This window comes from Protopterus annectens, chromosome 1.part1 (genome assembly GCF_019279795.1).
Source record: "Protopterus annectens isolate FY-2018-M chromosome 1.part1, PAN1.0, whole genome shotgun sequence".
Taxonomy (NCBI): Eukaryota; Metazoa; Chordata; order Ceratodontiformes; family Protopteridae; genus Protopterus; species Protopterus annectens.
In genome coordinates, this window is record NC_056726.1 from 799,428,432 (window position 1) to 799,447,839 (window position 19,408).

Genomic DNA, 19,408 nt, shown 5'->3' on the forward strand with positions numbered 1-19,408 from the left:
AAGAATTTCTCCCATGTTCCCACAAAGTCAGTACCTGTTTCCCCTGTCCAGCAGGGACACAGGTGGGATCCCAGGGGTGTAGTTTCTGTTGCCCATCCAGTCATACAGGTTCCTCTTAAAGAGGGCTAGAGAGGTACTCTGCTTAACATGGAGAGGGAGTCTATTCCCCAGTCTCTGGGACACACATCTATCCTGCCAACAAGTTCTTTTAATGTCACAGACCTGGTTTAGGCCTTGCGTATAGGTAGCCCGAGTGAATTTTGACTTATGGATATGTAGCAACTCCATCAAGGCGGGGTTTGAGATGGGCTTGTATGCCAGACACAGGTCACTTCTGAGCAGTCTGTATGAGACTGAGTAGAGGGACAGGGCTTTTAGCCTATCTGTATAATACAGGTGTTTGAGACCCTGGATTTTCCTGGTCAGGAACCTCTGTGTTCTCTCCAGCAACTTTCTAAGTTTATAAGCATTCTAAGTATTCTAGCAACTTTCTAAGTTTATAAGAGCAGTATTTAAAATTTGTCCCTATTTTTGAGGCTTTGTCTCCCCCCCCCCTTATTTTTAGCTTTGTCCAGATTTTTTGTATCAAGAGGTTGAGAGCTATGTTTCTGACTTCTTTTAAGAAACATGGCTAAAGCCAGTGCTTGTAACCGCTGAAGATTCTGGATCATGACGTGATAATGGCACTGCAACTGATCAGTGTTTATGGTATTGCTGGAAAAAAAACTTTCTCTTCTGAGCTAGCATACTAAAACCTGGAATATCTGGACGTTTTCTTTCTTTCTTTTTAATTCCACGCTTGTTTCCCTGACAGATGACCATCAGCTGTCCCGATAGCCCTTCTCAATCTCTAGTTCCTCGAATCCAGCTCTCTTCCGTGAGCCTAAGCTGATACAGATGGACAGAAAGGAACCGTGGTGACCCAGTGCCTTGTCATCCTGCTGCCATGGAGGATTTTGTTTTATGGCCTACCCCTAATAGCACACCATGCATGTGACATATAATGGCATCAACTATGTCACCTTAGCCTGAGGTTCTGTTCCAGCATGTCCCCAGACCTCTATGGTGAGTGCTTAGGTTCACCCCAAGATCTGTTCCTGCTCAGCATTTGACCAGTGGATAGTGTGATGCCTGCGCACTGGCCCAGTAATCAAGGAGCCTCAGTGCTCACCACTAACACCACTGAGGGGTGTCCACATTGGGAAGGATAAATACACACACACAGTAAAGTACAATTTCCCTTAAGACCACACAGAGATGACAGTCAGTCTGGGGTCGGTTTCTTCCTTTCTCTCCAGATCCCCAATAAGACTTCCCCACTGGCACAGCTGTAGAGTGGAGTCCTTAGCCAGGGTTCCAAGCCAAGTCCTCCCAACATTCCCTCTGTACAACCAGTGCTTCGTCTCCCTACCCAAGTAGCTGACACACACCCACATACTTTGAGATGTGATTTATATACAACCACGCAGGCATTCTTGGGGAAGGCTGGCACAGGTTCACTAGCTGTACCCCTTCTGTCCAGGCTATAAGGTGGTAATCCACTGCCACCAGAACCCCTATTTATCAGCCACCAATAAGGCCCTTCCCAAAGGGTGTCCAATTTTACTGTGCAATATTATTATCCAATTAGTAAGTGTGACCAGAACTTTTAAGGCTTGTTAGAGTGGCTTTGTACCATATCACTATATACATGCAACTCTAGAGCTTAAATTATCTCTACACAAAACAGCCACAATTGAAAGGTTTAAAAAACATTTACTAATAAATAATAAAAACACAAGACAAATCTGCTCATTTCAGCACAGTGCTGGTCAAGAGTTCAGAGATCACAGAAAAATGCTTACAATAATACTGTAGAATAGTCTGGCATAAATATAGAAAACAGCTAGACTGAACTTACTGTTTTCTATCTATTTCTAAGAGAGACACAAGTCTAAGATCCTACTTACATACAGAGCAAAGGCAGAGTACTGGTGAGTGGATGTTCTTCAAACAAAATCCAAAATGCTCTAATTCTCTATCTGAGATCTATTAAATTGGTAATACATCACTGCTGACTCATTTTAGATGACCTTATTCTTCTCTGGGTCCCAAGCTAACAGAAACTCAGAGTTTTAACATTTCTTTGTCTTGCACCTGAGCAGGAAGCCACAGCAATAAAATACATTATATATGTAAAATCTAGCAATTAACTCTGGTCTTAAAACAATAGAAGGAATTCCTTAATCCAGACATTCTGTCTCCGAGCTTTGAGATCAAACAGTCATAAAATGCATTACTTTATCAGCTTTGTTCCAGCAGAGTGCACTGTGGTTAAATTTTTGAAGTTCAACATTTAACACAGTTGCCTTTACATTTGTGAAACAGCCTGTGGATTTTATTAATATTTACAATGACTTTGAATTATCTACAAAATTATATCTAGCTGGACTGGCAGCCTTTCAGTATTTCACATCCCCTCCCCCGAGAACTCAAGCTAGTTTTTCAAGTGACCCTTGAGAAACGTTGCTTGAGAGGGTTAGGTCTATCTGAGTATACCTTACCCCATTCCCGGTCTTGAGAGCCCATCTGCACTGGCATTGCAAACCCCACTGTGGTGCTACACTGACATATATGTTTGTAATCCTAGGCTCCATCTTAGCAACTTGGCATTTTGCTGGCTGGCTCGGTGTCACCATGTTAGGGGATTGTGATCTGCAACTACAGTGAATTTCCTTCCATACAGATATGGCTGAAGTTTCTGCAGTGCCCACACTGTGGCTAGACATTCCTTTTCTACAGCTACATAGCATTCCTCCCTGGGTTGGAGCCTACAACTGAGATACACCACTGGGTCCTCTTCTCCCTCTGAAGAAATCTAGCTAAGTACAGCCCCATCCCATGGTTCGAAGCATCCACCTGCACAACAACTTCTTTGCTGTACTCTGGACTGGCTAACACAGGGGGTCCTCCTAAAGCTTCTTTAAGCTTCTGGAATGCCTGCTCACATGCTGGGGTCCATACTACGTTATCTGGCCTGTTTTTCCTCGTCAGGTCTGTGAGGGGAGCAGCTATGGCACTATAACTGGGGACGAACTTTCTGTAGTTCCCAGCTGTCCCTAAGAAAGTCCTCACCTACTTTTTGGTAACAGTTGCAGGCCATGCCTGAATGGCTTCCACTTTGTCAGGTTCCTCTCCATTCTATGTCCCAGGTAGGAGACATCTGCCATACCCACCTGACATTTGCTCGGCTTAATGGTCAACCCTGCCCTCTGTAGTCTGTCCAGCACCTCACTGACATAGGTTCATAGGTAGGTACTAGGCTATTGGCCCTAGGGCCTATACAAGCCTAGCCAAAAAAGGTACCCTGGCTTTCGCCACTCAAGAAAATTATTTTCCTGTGCCCCTGTCGAGCAGAACCACAGAAGTGATCCCCGGGGTGAATTTCCTATTACCCATCCAATCATCAAGATTTTTCTTGAATAGTGTTAATGAGGAGCTCTGTTTGACAAAGATAGGTAGTCTGTTCCAGAATATGGGAAGTTTCTGGGACAGGAATCTATCACTCCAGCATGTTCTGTTTATTGTGGTGACAAGGTTTAGGTCCCTAGAGCGTGTAGCTCGGAGGGATAGGGATTCCTTTAAGTGGAGCATGTCCAACAGCTCTGGGTTTGACATAGGCTTGTATGTTAGGCAGAGATCACCTCTGAATAGGCGATATGCGACAGAGTAAAGCGGGAGTTTTTTGAGACAGTCTGCGTAAGGCATCTGTTTGAGGCCAGTAATCCTCTTTGTGAGATATTTTTGCGGCCTTTCCAGTTGTTGTAGATGTCTTGTGAGGTACATACCAAAAGGGGCATTGTACTCTATAATGGGTCTAATGAGTGATGAGTAGAGGGGAACAATGACCTCTTTTTTTTCTGGATAAGAAACCTTTTGTGATGAGGTGTGCCACATAGAAGGATTTCCTGACCACTGTGGCAATGTGATTATCAAAGGAGAGACTACTGTCCACCTGTGTTCCAAGGTCTCTTATCACACTTTCGGTGTTAAGTAAACTACCACCTATGTGGTAGTTTATGGGTACAGAGTTTTTACCAAAGGGGATGACAATGCACTTTTTGGCATTGAGCTTGAGACCATGTCTTTGACACCAGGCATCTGTCTCAGTGAGGCCCTTTTGTAGGATGTCCACATCGCTAGGAATTTCAATTATGGCTCCTAGTTTGCAGTCATCTGCAAATTTAGTTAGCCAAAGACCTTCTGTGTTAGCCTGTACTTCAGAGAAGTAGATACCAAACAGGAGAGGACCCAGGACTGAACCCTGTGGTACTCCACTTGTCACTGGTCTGAAGTCTGATTTGGAGTCTGCTACTTTCACGGTGTGGGTTCTGTCAGTAAGCCAGCTGGCAACCCATTTAGTGACATAGGGATTTATACCTAGTTTAGTGAGTTTATCTATAATTCCAGAGTGGGGAATGGTGTTGAATGCCTTGGCGAGATCTAGATAGGCTGTGTGAACCACCTTACCCTCATCTATGGCTTTGGTGACTACTTCAAAGAAGTCTATCAGGTTTAGGATACATGATCTGCCTTTTACAAACCCAAACTGTGTGGGGTCCAGAGTTCGGAGATCTCCAATGTCTTTGTTTATGAGTTCCATGATGATACGTTCCATGGCCTTGCAGACGAGGCTCGTCAGGCTAATGGGGCGGTAGTTCCCGGGGTCTGTTGTGGCCCCCCCTTTGTGGAGTGGGATAAGTGTCATGGTGCACCATTCAATGGGCACAAAGCCTGAGGTGAGGCTATGACTGAACATGGTACTTAGGCGGGGTGCCAGTTCATTCTGTATTTCATGTAGAAGGCAGCCTGGGATGTTGTCAGGTCCCATGGATGCTTTGTTCTTGGCTTTGGAGAGTGACGTTTTTACCTATGCAGCCATGATTACAGGAACTTTGCATTCTTCCGGTATAAAGATGGGCCCTTTAGGGGGTGAGAGGGGGTAAAGGTAGCAATGAACCTATCTGCCAGAATGTTGGCAATATCAGTTGGTTTTGTATATTTAGTGTCATCGTGCTGTAACTCAGAGCAGATCTGAGTGTTGCCATTGAGATTTTTGACATAGCCATAGAATGCTTTGTGGTTGTCTTTAGAATCAGTGGCAATTTTGTTTTCATAACTAGCTTTGGAGGATTTTATGAGGGAACTCAGCTTCTTACTGAGGCTGACCAGGGAGTTCCTCCAATCATGGGATTTTACTCTTTTTTGCAACAGTTTCTTTCTTCTGTTGTAGAGTTTGTTTATGGCAGAAGACCACCAGATTGGCTTCCTTTTTTTGGAGGATAGCATCTTGGTTCTGTTAGGGATAGCACAATCCATGCACTCGTGTAAGTGCTTATAACGTGCATTTGTGTAGGATTCAGCAGTCGTACCTCTATTGTCCATCTGCATGGGTGTCGTGAAGTTTGCCACTTCTGTCTTAAGAAGCGTGAAGTTGACTTTGGAGAAATTTCTTAGGGTTGTTTTCCTAATGGGGGGGTGGGAGCGGGATGTGGATGTCTAGGGTGATTTGCTTTTGGTCGGATCTGACCAACGAGGAGCTGACCTCTGGTGTGGAACACCGGTCACCCATGTTGGTGATGACCAGGTCTAGGATATTGCTGCCCCTGGTGGGGGTGTGGATAAGTTGATCCAAAGCATTGGAAATGATGATTTCCAGAAAACGTTGCGCAAAAGAGTTGGTACATGAGTAGTTTTCCCAGTTAATGGTAAGGTAGTTGAAATCATCCATTATTAGAGTGTTGGGTTGTACCTTAATATTTTCCAGTGTATCAAGAAAGGAGGAGTGGGAATCCTGGGGCATGGTGGGGGGTCTGTAGCAAGCTACAATCTGGATTGCGGTTTTGCCCAGAGTTAGTTGAACTTGAATAATCTCGGATGCATTATGCTGAGCAACTAGCTTGGAGGTGTGGATATCCTTAATGAATATGGACACGCCTCCACCTTTAGTGTTTCGGTCCGGATTTGGTGGCCGAAAGGTGTGGTATGAATTATAGCCTGGTAGTACAGGAATGCTCTCTGGTGCTTTGAACCAGGTCTCTGTCAATGCACAGATGTCAATGTTCTCCATTTTAATGAGTGCCTCGAGTGAGTGCATTTTGAGGTTTAGACTTCTAGCATTGAGTAGCATTACCCTCAGATTTTGCTTGCTTGTACCTGTTATGGTGGTGAATTTGTCATTTGAACCTTGCCTAAAAAAAGGCACTATAGGGGTGGCAAGAGCCTTTGCCAGTATCCGGAATCCCAAGGGCGACAGGTGCAGGCCATCTCTGGCAAAGCAGTGTGGTCTGTCGATCATGTCATCCCAGGCAGACAGATACTGGATCCCCTTAGAATGACACCAGAAACTTAGCCAGTTGTTAAAGTCAGTCATTTTGTCCTTGTACTGTGGTGTCATTCTGGGTGATGGCAGGATGCTACTCAGGGCTAGGGTCATACCGGCCTGGGCTACAAGATTGGAGAGCTCCTCCATGTCTCTTTTCATGTAGTCCAGGGAGGTACGTCTCAGGTCATTCACACCAACATGGACAATGTTGAAGGTGCTCTTGCCAGGAATGGCTGTAGATGGCAATATCATGTAGGTAAGCAAGGACAAACCCTTCTGCTCCTGTTAGGATATGATCTACCAGCCTGTGGAAAGTTGCTAAGGCATTCTTCATCCCAAAGGGCATCTTTGTCAACTCATACAAGCCAAAAGGAATCACAAAGGCTGACCTCTGTCTAGCACTGGGAGTCAAGGGCACTTGCCAGCAACCCTTGGTAAGATCAATGGTGGCAAGATACTTATCCCCACCCAGCTGCTCTAAGGCCTCATCCGTCCTAGGCATGGTTTAAGCATCTGACTCTGTATGACTATTTAGTTTCCTGTAGTCCACACGGAACCTGGTGCTGCCATCCTTCTTTGGCACCAGCACCATTGGGGAGGCCCAAGGACTATTGGACTCTTGAATTACCCCTAGTTCCAATATTTCCTGGATCTCCTCCCTCAGAGTTTGTTTTACTCTCTCAGGAACCCTATAAGGGGCCTGCCTAATAGGCCTTTGAGGTTCTGTATCCACCTGGTGCTGTACCAGATGGGTGCACCCTGATTTCCCAGTGAACATGTCCCCAAACTCCTGTAACACTGCTCAGATTTCTCGAACCTGGGTAGGAGATAGCTGCTGGGACATTTCTACCCCTTCCACTGAGGTGTCAGTCCGAGCCTCACTGAGGAGATCCATCACCAGATCTCCCTCCGACTCTTCCTGCAGTCCACTGCAAACACTCAGCACAAGTGCCTCCCTATCATGGTAAGGTTTCATCGTGTTAACATGGTACATTTTGTGCCCCTGCCTCCTGCCTAGAAGTTCTACCATGTAAACATCACTTACCTATCTCACCACCTTGTAGGGTCCCTCCCAAGCTGCTTGCAGCTTGTTGTGTCTGACAGGAAAATGAGAACCATTACCTGCTGCCCTACCGTATACTCTCTAATTCGAGCATTCCTGTCATACCAGACCATTTTCTGTTGTTGGGCTTCTGCCAGATTCTCCTAGGCCAAGCACATGAGTTCTTTAAGCCTTGTCCTGAGGTTTAGGACATATGCCACAACAGACTCCTTGTGAGATTCACACTCACCTTCCCACTCATCACAAATTAAATTTAGAGGCCCCCTCACCCTATGCCCATACAGCAACTCAAAGGGTGAAAAACCTGTGGATTCCTGGGGAACCTCTCTGTACGCAAACAATTGATGGGGCAAATATCTGTCCCACTCCGTCTTAAACTGGTCTGCAAATACCTGTAGTATGGACATGAGTGTAGAGTTTAACCTTTCAACAAGACCATTAGTTTGGGGATGGTAGAGGGTGGTCTTCAGGTGCTTCACCCAGCAGTACTTCCACAAACAAGCCAGTAGGTCGGACATGAAATTGACACCTCTGTCAGTCAGTATTTCTTTTGCAAAATCTATCCTGCTGAAAATCTTACAAAGCATTTGGCACCTTTTCTGTCTCAATGAAGGACAAAGCCACTGCCTCAGGGTATCTTGTACCATAATCTTCTACCACTAGGATATACTTTTTCCCAGTGGAACTTGGGGGACTCAGAGTCACCAGAATATCCATAGCTACCCTCTAAAATGGCTCCTCAATCACAGGCAAAGGCATCAAAGGAGCTTTCACCTTGTATCCTGCCTTGCCTACCTTTTGGCACTGCTCACAGGTCCTGCAGTACCCTGTTACATCTCTGGAAATTTCAGGCTAATAGACGTTCTGCATAATACGTCTCTTTGTACATTTTGTTCTTTATTTCTTTGTTATTTATAGCACTTTGTGTACTGTGTATTTTTCTAGCTAGTTTCACTGTGTGTGAGGTATTAACTGGAAATTGTCCACATTTATTAAGCATCTGTTGGGTTGTTTGTTTCTGATAACTGGTTACAGTAAACTCTTTTTTTCTAGAGGCTCCTTTAGCTGTTTATAACTTTCATTTAAAGGCTCACTGCTGCTTTTCAGCTGTGAAACATTTCTGCAGTTTGTTCTAAGTAGTGGGGATATTTGTAGCATTTCCATATTAAGGCTTGTATTTGGGCCTAGTGTTTATGGAGGCTGTGTGTCTGAGCACATATTCAGAGACATTGGTTTGGCCAAAGCCATCAGGCATTTCTGTGAGAGAGAATTGTTTGCCACTCTCCCTCCCTGCTGGTATAGTGTTTTTATAGTTGGTGGCTTTGCAGTTGCCCGCCCCTAGTGTAAATTTGATCTGGGACCCTCCTCCCAGTCTAGTGTCATTACCTCATTCTACCCAGTACAGGGAGAACATTTGAGAAGGCCAATCAGCTTAGTTTCGGCTACTCCTTTCTCTCTTTCCTTTCTCTCTTTCCACTAAAAAAACAATTATCTGCTTTTGCTGTATTTGTGTTTTTTCCTACTTTATTTTGCTTTTGTGTCATTTTAAAAGTACTCAATTGTATTTTATTACTGCTTGGTGTAACTTATTCTAAGCCTTTTAGTTTAAGCACTTGGGCTTTAGACCAGTTGTTTTACATTAGGAAGGTTTGTGGGCTGCACTGTGGTGGCAGGACAGGTAGCTTACATCCTTCTAAGTTGGGAACTGCTGATTGAGGGCTCAGTGTCTGTTATTCTAAAAGTGTATTAGTTCTGGTTTAAGCACCTGGGTTTCAGGCCAGTTATTTTACATTAAGAAGGTTCATGGTCTGCACTCTTGTGGGAGAAGAGGCTGGACTCTGCCCTTCTGAGCTGGGAATTTCTGGTTAAGGCTTATAGTGCCTGCATATTTGAACTATTTCTTACTGTAATTGGTACACCTTGTTTGCTGTAGCATAGACTAGATCCAGGCCTGCTGAATCTAGTTTTGTTTGTATGCTTGTTATTTCCCTGAAAAGCTAATTCCACCTAAAACGTGGCTTTTCAGCACTTCTGTGGATCCCTAGTGATATCTGCATTGCTTACTGTACTTTTTTCCTTGTTTCACTTGAAAGAAAGTTACTGTTTGTCATTTTTGCATTTAAGTTACCTGGCACTTGCTCACTAAAGCAATTATATAAGTCAGCACTAAAAAATTAAAAGCACTACACCCTCACAAACTCCCCCTGGAGTACCTTGCTCCCCATTGGCCGTTTTTTTCAATTATAAAGAAATTCCCAATACTATTCTAGCATGTCCAAAGGTCAGTTGTCAATCTCCTCTCCAGTCCAGCTGGTGAATCTGGGAATCTTGAGGCAATGTTACAACTGCCTCATGTACACAGACAACCCTCTCCTCCTCCCAACAAATTCCAACACATGTGAAAGATGCAACCATATTGCCAAACTGGAGGCTAAGCTCTCTCAACTCAGTACTGGCGTAACCAGTCAGGAGGAGAAGGAAACCACACTCACTAAAATTCCAGTCTCACATAGACCTACCACGACAGCAAACCAAACACATAAACACAAAAAAACATACTTGGAGGCTCTAAATAAAAATCTGCCTAAGCAGCAGAGACCTCCAAAGCAGACACCCAAGCAACCGCTACCCCAAAACAAAACACGTGCAACACATAGCTCACAAAGCCAGTGTGCCGAACAGTCACAGCCCTTAAGGCTAAACAACACACCTGATACACTTGTAATAGGTGACTCTATCATCAGGCACACTGACGTCCCACTCACCAGGCTGAACAAGGAGAAGGTCACTGTGAGCTGCCTGTCGGGCGCTAGGATCCACCACATAACACAAGCACTCGGGTCACTCCAAGGCAAGTACAAATATGACTCAGTCATTGTCCATGCTGGTGTGAATGACCTGAGACGTACCTCCCTGGACTACATGAAAAGAGACATAGAGGAGCTCTCTGAGCATGTAGTCCAGGCTGGTATGACCCTGACCTTGAGTAGCATCTTACCCTCACCAAGAATGATGCCACAGTATGAAGACAAGATTATCAATTTCAACAATTGGCTTAAGTATTGGTGTCATTCAAAGGGGATCCAATGCCTGTCAGCCTGGGATGACATGCTCGACAAGCCACGATGCTAGCTAGGGACGGCTTGCACCTGTCACCCTGGGCTTTGGATATTGGCAAAGGCTCTTACTACCCCCATAGTGCCTTTTTTAGGCAAGGCTCAAAAGACAAACCCACCTCCATAGGTATCACAAGGGATAAGAAACTAAGAGTAATGCTACTCAGCGCCAAGTCTAAACCTCAAGATGCCTTTTCGAAACTCTCCTTAGCATGTAGAACATCGATATCTGTGCAGTAACAGAAACCTGGTTCAAGGCTCTTGAGAGCACCCCAGCACTACCAGGTTATACCTCATACCATGCTTTTCGGACCCAAAACTTGGACCAAACCACAAAAGGAGGGGGAGTATCAATATTCGACACCTCCAGGTTGGTGGCACAGCACGAAGCATCAGAGACTATCCATGTGCAACTAACAGTGGGTAAAACTGCCTTCCAGTTTATAGCCTGCTACAGACCACCCTCCCAAACCCAGGAACCCCACTCGGCCTTCCTGAGAACACTGGAAAATATGAAGGTCTCTCCAAACACCATTATATTGGGTGACTTCAACTACCCAACCATAGACTGGGAGCATTACTCTAGCTCCAACACCCTAGCCCAAAGGTTCCTAGAATTTATAAACCCAAATGCTATGGAACAACTTGTTACCACTCCCACAAGAGGGAAAACATACTGGACCTGATCATCACCAACATGGGGACTCTATGCTCCAGACCAGAAGTGTATCCCTCACTGGTAAGATCAGACCATAAACTAATCTCACTGGATATTCACATCCCGACCCCACCCCATGCCCAGAAAACCACAGTGAAAAACTTCTCTAAAGCAAATTTCACACTCCTCAAAACCGAGGTGGAATCCTTCAAAGCCCCCGGGCCTGTGGATAATACGGCCCAGACCGCAAAATCCTTTATAAACGTATTCTATGAACACCTTCAGGAATGCATGGATCATGCAATCCCAAATAAAACCATGACCCAATCCACCAAAGGCAGACGTCCTGTCTGGTGGACCCCAGCCATAAACAAACTATACAATAGAAGGAGGAAGCTACTACATGATAGAGCAAAATCCCAAAAAGGGAAGGCATCTCTGATCAGTATTAGCAAAAAACTATGGGCACTCATAAAATTGTCTAAGGCCAGCTTCGAGAGAAAAAATGCACAGGACACTAATGATAATTACAAGGCTTTCTTTAGTTATGTTAGGAACCTGGGTGGGAATTCCCAGATATGCTCAGAATTAGTCCAAAATGACAAAAAATACACCGAACCCACAGACATTGCCAACATCCTAGCTGACAGGTTCAGCGCAAACTTCTCCCCCCCCCCCCCCACAAAAAGGGCTAATATCTATCCCAGCAGAGTGCTGCCCCCCTGACATCTCAGATGCTCAGGTAAGAGCTGCCCTCTCCAAAGCAAGAAACACAGCATCAATGGGACCAGACGGTGTCCCGGGCTGCGTCCTACATGAACTCCAAGAAGAGCTAAACCCAAACCTAAAACTACTGTTCAATCTCAGCCTTACTACAGGATATGTACCCAAAGAGTGGAGTACAGCAACAGTGATCCCTCTCCACAAAGGTAGTGCCTCAACGGATCCTGGAAACTATCGCCCCATAAGTCTCACTAGCTTGGTCTGCAAAGCTATGGAAAGGATCATCATGGACCCTATAAATAAAGATATTGGGGACCTACAGACACTGGATCCTACCTAGTTCGGCTTTGTTAAGGGCAGATCCTGCCTCTTAAACCTGGTTGATTTCTTTGAAACAGTCACCAAGGCCATTGACAAGGGGAAGGTGGTCCACACAGCCTACCTGGACCTCGCAAAAGCCTTCGATACAATACCCCACTCGGGCATTATAGATAAGCTCACCAGCTTAAATATAAACCCCTATGTCACTAGATGGGTTGCAAACTGGCTCAAGGACAGAACCCACATGGTTAGAATAGCTGGATCCATGTCAGACTCCAAACCAGTTACAAGTGGCGTCCCACAAGGCTCAGTCCTGGAACCTCTCTTGCTCGGTATATATTTCTCGGAGGTACAGGCCAACATGGAAGGACTGTGGCTGACCAAGTTCGCAGATGACTGCAAACTGGGCGCCATAATAGACTCTCCAGCCGACACAAGCATCCTCCAAAAGGGCCTCATAGAAACAGACAACTGGTGCCAGAGCCATGGCCTCAAGCTAAATGCCAAAAAGTGTATAGTCATCCCCTTTGGCAAAACAAAGTGCCCACAAATTACCACATAGGTGGTAATCCATTAAGTACAGAAGAAGTAATTAGGGACCTGGGGACCCAAGTTGATAGCAATCTCTCATTTGACAACCACGTGGCCAAAGTGGTTAGAAAAACATTTTATATAGCCCACCTAATCATGAAGGGATTCACATCTAGATCAGGGGAGGTCATCGTGCCTCTTTACTCATCCCTCATCAGGCCCATAATTGAGTACAATGCCCCTTTTGGGATGTACCTTACCAGACACCTGCAGCAACTGGAAAGACCCCAAAAGTACCTCACCAAGAGGATCAAGGGGCTCAAACAGATGCTGTATGCTGCCCGGTTAAAGAAACTCCAGCTCTACTCAGTGGCATACCGCCTGCACAGAGGCGATCTGTGCCTGACGTATAAAGCCATTTCCAACCCGGAATTAATGGACATGCTGCACCTCAGAAAATCCAAATCCCATCGAGCTATGCGCTCGAGGGACTTGAACCTCAGCACTGAAATAAATAGGTCATGCTGGAGGGACAGATTCATAACCCAGAGGCTCCCTTCACTCTGGAATAAAATCCCAGTCCAGGTTAGGCAGAGTTCCTCATTGACTCTCTTCAAGAGGAATCTTGATGAGTGGATGGGAGATCGTAGGTTTACCCCGGGTATCACTTCTGTGTCACTGTTAGACAGAGGCACAGTATACTAACCTCGAAAAAGGGCATAGCAAAATTAATTTAAAATGGGTGGCGAAAGCCATACACACTCTGGCTAGGCTTATAAATGCCCTAGGGCAGATAGCCTAGTATGAACCTATGAACCTATGAACCTATGACCTGCTAAGGGAATGTCATGGGCTATGGCTGGAAGTGCCAGAGCGTAGGCTCTAGGCACTACAAACTGCTGTATCCTCTTACCTTCTAGCCCTCCCTCAGGAATCCACTCTCTATATAGTAACCCATTGTCCAGGTATACAGACTCCCCCTACCCTTGAGATTCAGATGCCTCACTAGCTACCTGCCTCAGGCCTTGTAATGTAGAGTCTGAGAGCTGAGCCTGTCTCAACTGTCTCTTTGTAGCCATTCCCAGCTCCCCTTCCACAGGAAGTCTGGCATCCTCTGACAGCAGTGCCTCACTGTCAGCCTGGGTACTACGACTCACCTCTATCTTTCAGTCACTCTGTCCAAGGGAACATCAGTGCCCACAAGGAGCTGTGGCTCACCTTCAGTCTCACTGCTACGGAGTAGCTCACTCCCTGAAATAACCACCTCACCAGTCCTGGCTTCCAAGTATGCAGTCTGTCTGGGTCTCCCCCAGGCTACCAGACCCAGATACTTGTCTTGAAGCCTGACTGTGTGTTAATGCATTAACACATAGTACTGTCTCATCAAAATCCTTCCCTATCAGGACATATGCATGATGGTAGTTCAGTACCCCTGCTGTCTCAAGACAACCTACTATTGGCATTATGTCCTTCCCACTTACTGTCTTTCTCACCTTTTATTCTCCACCTTGCCTCCGTGGACATCTGTATGCCACATGGCCCCACTGGTTGCATTCAGAACATTTAACCCTAAGTCCTGGGTGTGTACTGGACTAGTGGCTTCCCCTACTACTGGCAGATTCTGTTGGGGCAGTCTGGGCTGCCCAGGATGGGTTCCTTTAGACCCATGAGGAGTACTGAGGGTCATTTACCTTTGCAGGGATGCCCTGCTTGATAGGTATAGGTTTCCCATCTTCCCCAACTCATCTGAAGTAGCACATTGTCTATCAGCTAACCAGATCCTTATGTCCTCAGGCAAAGTGCTAAGGGCTTGTTCCCTCACCAAAAGGTCTGCCAGCCCTTCATAAGTGGTGATCTGACATCCACTCACCCACCTATGAAAGTAAGTGCTCAATTCAACAACATATTCACACACAGTCCAACAACATATTCACACACGTTTTCATCTGCATTACATCTATGCTCACAATACTTTTTCCTATAAGCTTCGGGTGTTAGCTTAAAAAATTCTAAGAGACAATTCTTAACAGCAGTATAATAAAAAAATTTGTGATCAGAAAGTTTAGACAACACAGTTACAGCTTTACAATGGAGTAAGGGGGTCAGGAACCATACCCAGAGCCTTTGGTCAACATCATACTGTTTACATACCCTCTCAAACATATGACTGAAACTATCAAAATTATCCCCCTCTGTAAACTGCAGAAGAAATTTAATGACCTTTTTGTGCTCCTGGGGTCCGGTTGCTCCCTTCCCCATCACCTCCATGACTCTGGCAAAGAGTGAGAGTCTCCTTTTCGTGTTGCCTCTGGCTTTCCTTCTCCTCAGCTTCCAGACATAGCAGTTTCTCATTTTCCTTGACCTGTAGATGTCTCAGTCTCTCTGCTGCTTCTGTTTCCAAATGCCTGGCATCCAACTCAAGTCTCTTTAGCTCCAAATGGATTTTAAGTCCTCTGCAGAAAGGTTGAGCTGTCCATGCCCTGTGTGTTGTACATCTCCACAGCCAGTCTGATCATCCTCCTGACTGCTGTTTTCTGATGCAGCTGTGACCAAAGCTGCAGTCATGTCTGCCTTAGTCAGGTTTCCATGCACCAATCCCTTAGCCTGACACATCTCAGCCAACTGGCTTCTTGTCAGCTTGCCATACTCCTCTGCTGACATGCTTGTCTGCTCTCCCTGACAAACTAAGGTAACAAAAGAAATAAAACAGTTGTGATCTGAACTCTGAATATTTACTGTGTGGCTGATTTAGAGTACAAAAACACCTTCAGTGATCACTATACACAAGCTACATTAATTAACTATCCACACCACTACAAGCCAATTAGTATGTGCCAAACAATTAATATGGTGGTGTGGATATCCCACCACTGCCAACCAATTAATATGTGATGCCCATGCACTGACTCAGTAATCAAGGAGCCTCAATCCTCACCGCTAACACCAGTGAGGGGCATCCACATTGGGAAGGATAACAAATACACACACACACGCACACACACGCACACACACGCACATACACAAACACACACACACACACACACACACACACACACACACACACACACACACACACACACACACACACACACACACACACACACACACACACACACACACACAGTTTGAGATATGATTTATATACAACCACACAGACACTCCTGGGGAAGGCTGGCACAGGTTCATTAGCTGTGCCTGTTCTGTCCAGGCTATAAGGTAGTAATCCACTGCCACCAGAACCCCTATTTATCAGCTACCAATAAGGCCCTTCCCAAAGGGTGTCCAATTTTACTGTGGAATATTATTATTATCCAATTAGTAGGTGTGACCTGAACTTTTAAGGCTTATTAGAGCTGCTTTGTACAGTATCACTATATACATGCAATGTACTCTAGAGCTTAAATTATCTCTACACAAAACAGCCACAGTTGAATGCTTTAAAAGTATTTAATAATAAATAATAAAAACATAAGACAAATCTCCTCAATTCAACACAGTGCTAGAGTTCAGAGATCACAGGAAATGCTTAAAATAATACTGTAGAATAGTCTGACATAAATATAGAAAACAGCTAGACTAAATTTACTATTTTATATCTATTTCTAAGAGAGACACTAAAGTCTAAGATCCTACTTACAGAGCAAAGGCAGATGTTCTTCAGACAAAATCCAAATGCTCTAATTCTCTCTCTGAGATCTCTTAAATTGGTAATACATCACTGCTGACTCATTTTAGACTTCATCATTCCTCTCTGTTTCCCAGACAGAAACTCAAAGTTTTAATTATACATGTAAAATCTAGCAGTTAACTCTGGTCTCAAAACAATAGAAGGATTTCCTTAGTCCAAACATTCTGTCTCCCAGCTTTGAGATCAAACAGTCATAAAATGCTTTACTTTATCAGCTTTCTTCCAGCAGAATGCACTGTGGTTACATTTTTGAAGTTCAACATTTAACACAGTTTTCTTTACATTTGTGAAACTGTGGATTTTATTAATATTTACAGTGACATAGAATTATCTACAAAATTCTGTCTACCTGGGCTGGAAGCCTTTCAGTTTTTCACAGACAGAACTATGAAATCATGCATTTTTAAGGTGTATTACATAACCTAAGTATTTTGATTTATAACAGCTTTAAAAGCATGCATTGCCACAATTCATTAACTACTGTATTTCATTTGTTTTCACAGGCTGAATTACAGGAACGTAATGATCCTCCACAACTCCTGTTAGACTTTAAACACACGTTTCCTGTTCTGTTTCCTTATAACCCATCTGCATTGAGCTTAGATACCCTTCACATCCCAGCCTCCCTGAACTTGGAGTTTCTGAGCAGAGTCTGAAACAGATGCGTTGATGATTTCAGTCTTCTGACAGACCATGACAGGACTTGTTTGAGAAAAACTTCAGCCAATCCAAAGCTCTGTCAAAAGCTGATACACAGCAGTCGTAATGGGTGGAACCTAATGTTGTCAAAAAAGTAGAAACCATTTGTAGATGGAAGACCAAGGGGCCTGAGTTACATAAGCTGCCTTGCAAGAAGAAACGTGTGTCTTGCACATGTGTTGTTGGTTTCTCTGGCTTCTGTGCTTGAACTGGAATTTTAAAATCCAGGACATTTCTATTTCTTGCAAATGAAGAACAAGTTATTTTTGGGTTACAGATCAATGTGTGTTGAATAATGCATAATGAATTAGCATTATGCTTACAGTAGTTTGCCTGTAAATTATTTTTCTTTTCTAAAATGGCCATATATGTCAGTGTTGACTATTTTACTCATAGTAGGAGACTGCATTTCCTAACAGACACAGCTTCACTTATATATGTTTTTTATTAAAAAATTTGAATTTTTATCATTTCTTTTTTGGAAAAAAAATATAGGTAACTGCACGTCTTACAGCTGCCCTACTTCAATAGTATCAGTGCAGTTAACTTTCACAGTGCATTAAGGGTTGTACTGAAAACCGTACTTGCATATCAATCCATTCTACTGTGGGTTCTAAAATGTGGAGAAGTGATGTGGAGGGGAAGCTGTGGTAACTATATATCATAACACTGTGCTCTCCTTTTGGGTCTGCATGCATCAAAGAGATACATTTTTCCTCAGCTGAAGAACAGATACTGGCATCCCCACTGTCATGGACATGATCCTGCACTTACACATCCTTCTCTGACAGTACTGATGGGAAATCCAAATCACACAGATACAAGAGAAATCTTAAGGAAATCAGGTCTGCTATGTATGATGTAAGTTTAGAATAGGTAGCTATCTTGTGAACAATAAAGAAATTTCAAATATTTAATACAGAGAATACTATGTAAATCTCATGTATATATACAGAGTATATGTATGCAGTAAATATATGCATATTAGAGATAAATATATCTCCTTAACTAACATTTTCAACTAGCACACAGATGGCTGAAGTGCAATAGTATATTTCAGGCCAAACAGAACCATATTGTAGACAAATGTACAAATGAATTTTAAAGACATAAAATGACTCATTATATATGACTTTTTATGAAAAACATATGCATTTTCATACCTCTTCTGTCTTCCCTTATTCCAGCCAAAAATCGCCAGACAGGTTTTGTGCCATATATCAAATGAAGTGCATTCATAGCTGCAGCATTCACCATGTAAATCTGTAGAAGTCCCTGCAAATTCATAATAATGTGACATGTTTTGTTAAACATTAGTACTCATGTAATATGTTATGGTGGTGGGAGTTCAGTGGGATCTTTCAGACCATGTAATTTTACATTGCTGATGTGGCAGGCTGTAAATCTATATGAAGTTAAGTATGTGAACATACCCTTGCAGCCTCACCTGAATGCTACAGCCTGGTCAAGCAAGTGAACTGTTTAGGGCCATATCTGATGAAGATGCCTTTCAGCTGAAATAATGACTTACCAATTGAAATCAGTAGCGCCACTCACTGTTATATGTCAGGCTGCCACTGCAGCTTTCAACCACCAATCACATTATGCAGGTGATGTAATACAGTCAGAATCTGTTGCGTTCTCTCTCTCTCTCTCTTTTCCTAGTGGGGAAACAGTACAAGAATGTATCTGGATAAACAGATACCACAGTTATAACCATCATCTGAAAGTAGAGTCTAACATTTTTACTGTGTTGGATTTAAGAAACAAATGCATCACTACCATGGATATACCTGTGGTAGTGATGCATTTTGTATTCTTTTCCTGTTAAATATGTATGTATGTGCACAGAATACAAACAAGTGTATATTTATATGTGTGATGTATCCAGTACAATGTCCTTTAAACCTAAAATGGGTACACTAATGTAATGTTTGTCATCATGGTTAAATCTTTCATGAACTTAAAAATCAGACCACAGCACTTTTGTTTTGAATAAAACTATGCAATGCAATCAAAGCAGTGGATCTTCTGTGCATAACTGTTTTTGCAAACTGATGAAAAAGTACTGTACATTTCAGCTGAACTGCCAGCTTGTTCTGTTGCAGCCATATGAATGTTTTTTTTTTTTTTTGCATGCATGTCACAGACTATTATGGAAAAGACAGGTATGACAAGATTAATGCAGCATTTTATTACTGTACAGTATAAAATCTGAAATAGACATGAATTCTTTGACTGCAGA

At 43.6% G+C, this 19,408-nt stretch overlaps 1 protein-coding gene across 2 annotated transcripts in view; it reads left to right on the plus strand.

Annotated features, from left to right (window-relative positions):
* MYO5B (myosin VB) overlaps nucleotides 1-19,182 on the plus strand; it is a 3,346,216-nt gene extending 3,327,034 nt beyond the window's left edge. For both annotated transcript variants that reach the window (XM_044078265.1, XM_044078275.1), the window contains one exon: nucleotides 16,968-19,182. In XM_044078265.1, the coding sequence (XP_043934200.1) occupies nucleotides 16,968-17,120 (153 nt within the window). In that variant the 3' untranslated portion in view covers nucleotides 17,121-19,182. The remainder of the gene's footprint in view (nucleotides 1-16,967) is intronic.
* The last annotated feature ends 226 nt before the right edge of the window (nucleotides 19,183-19,408 follow it).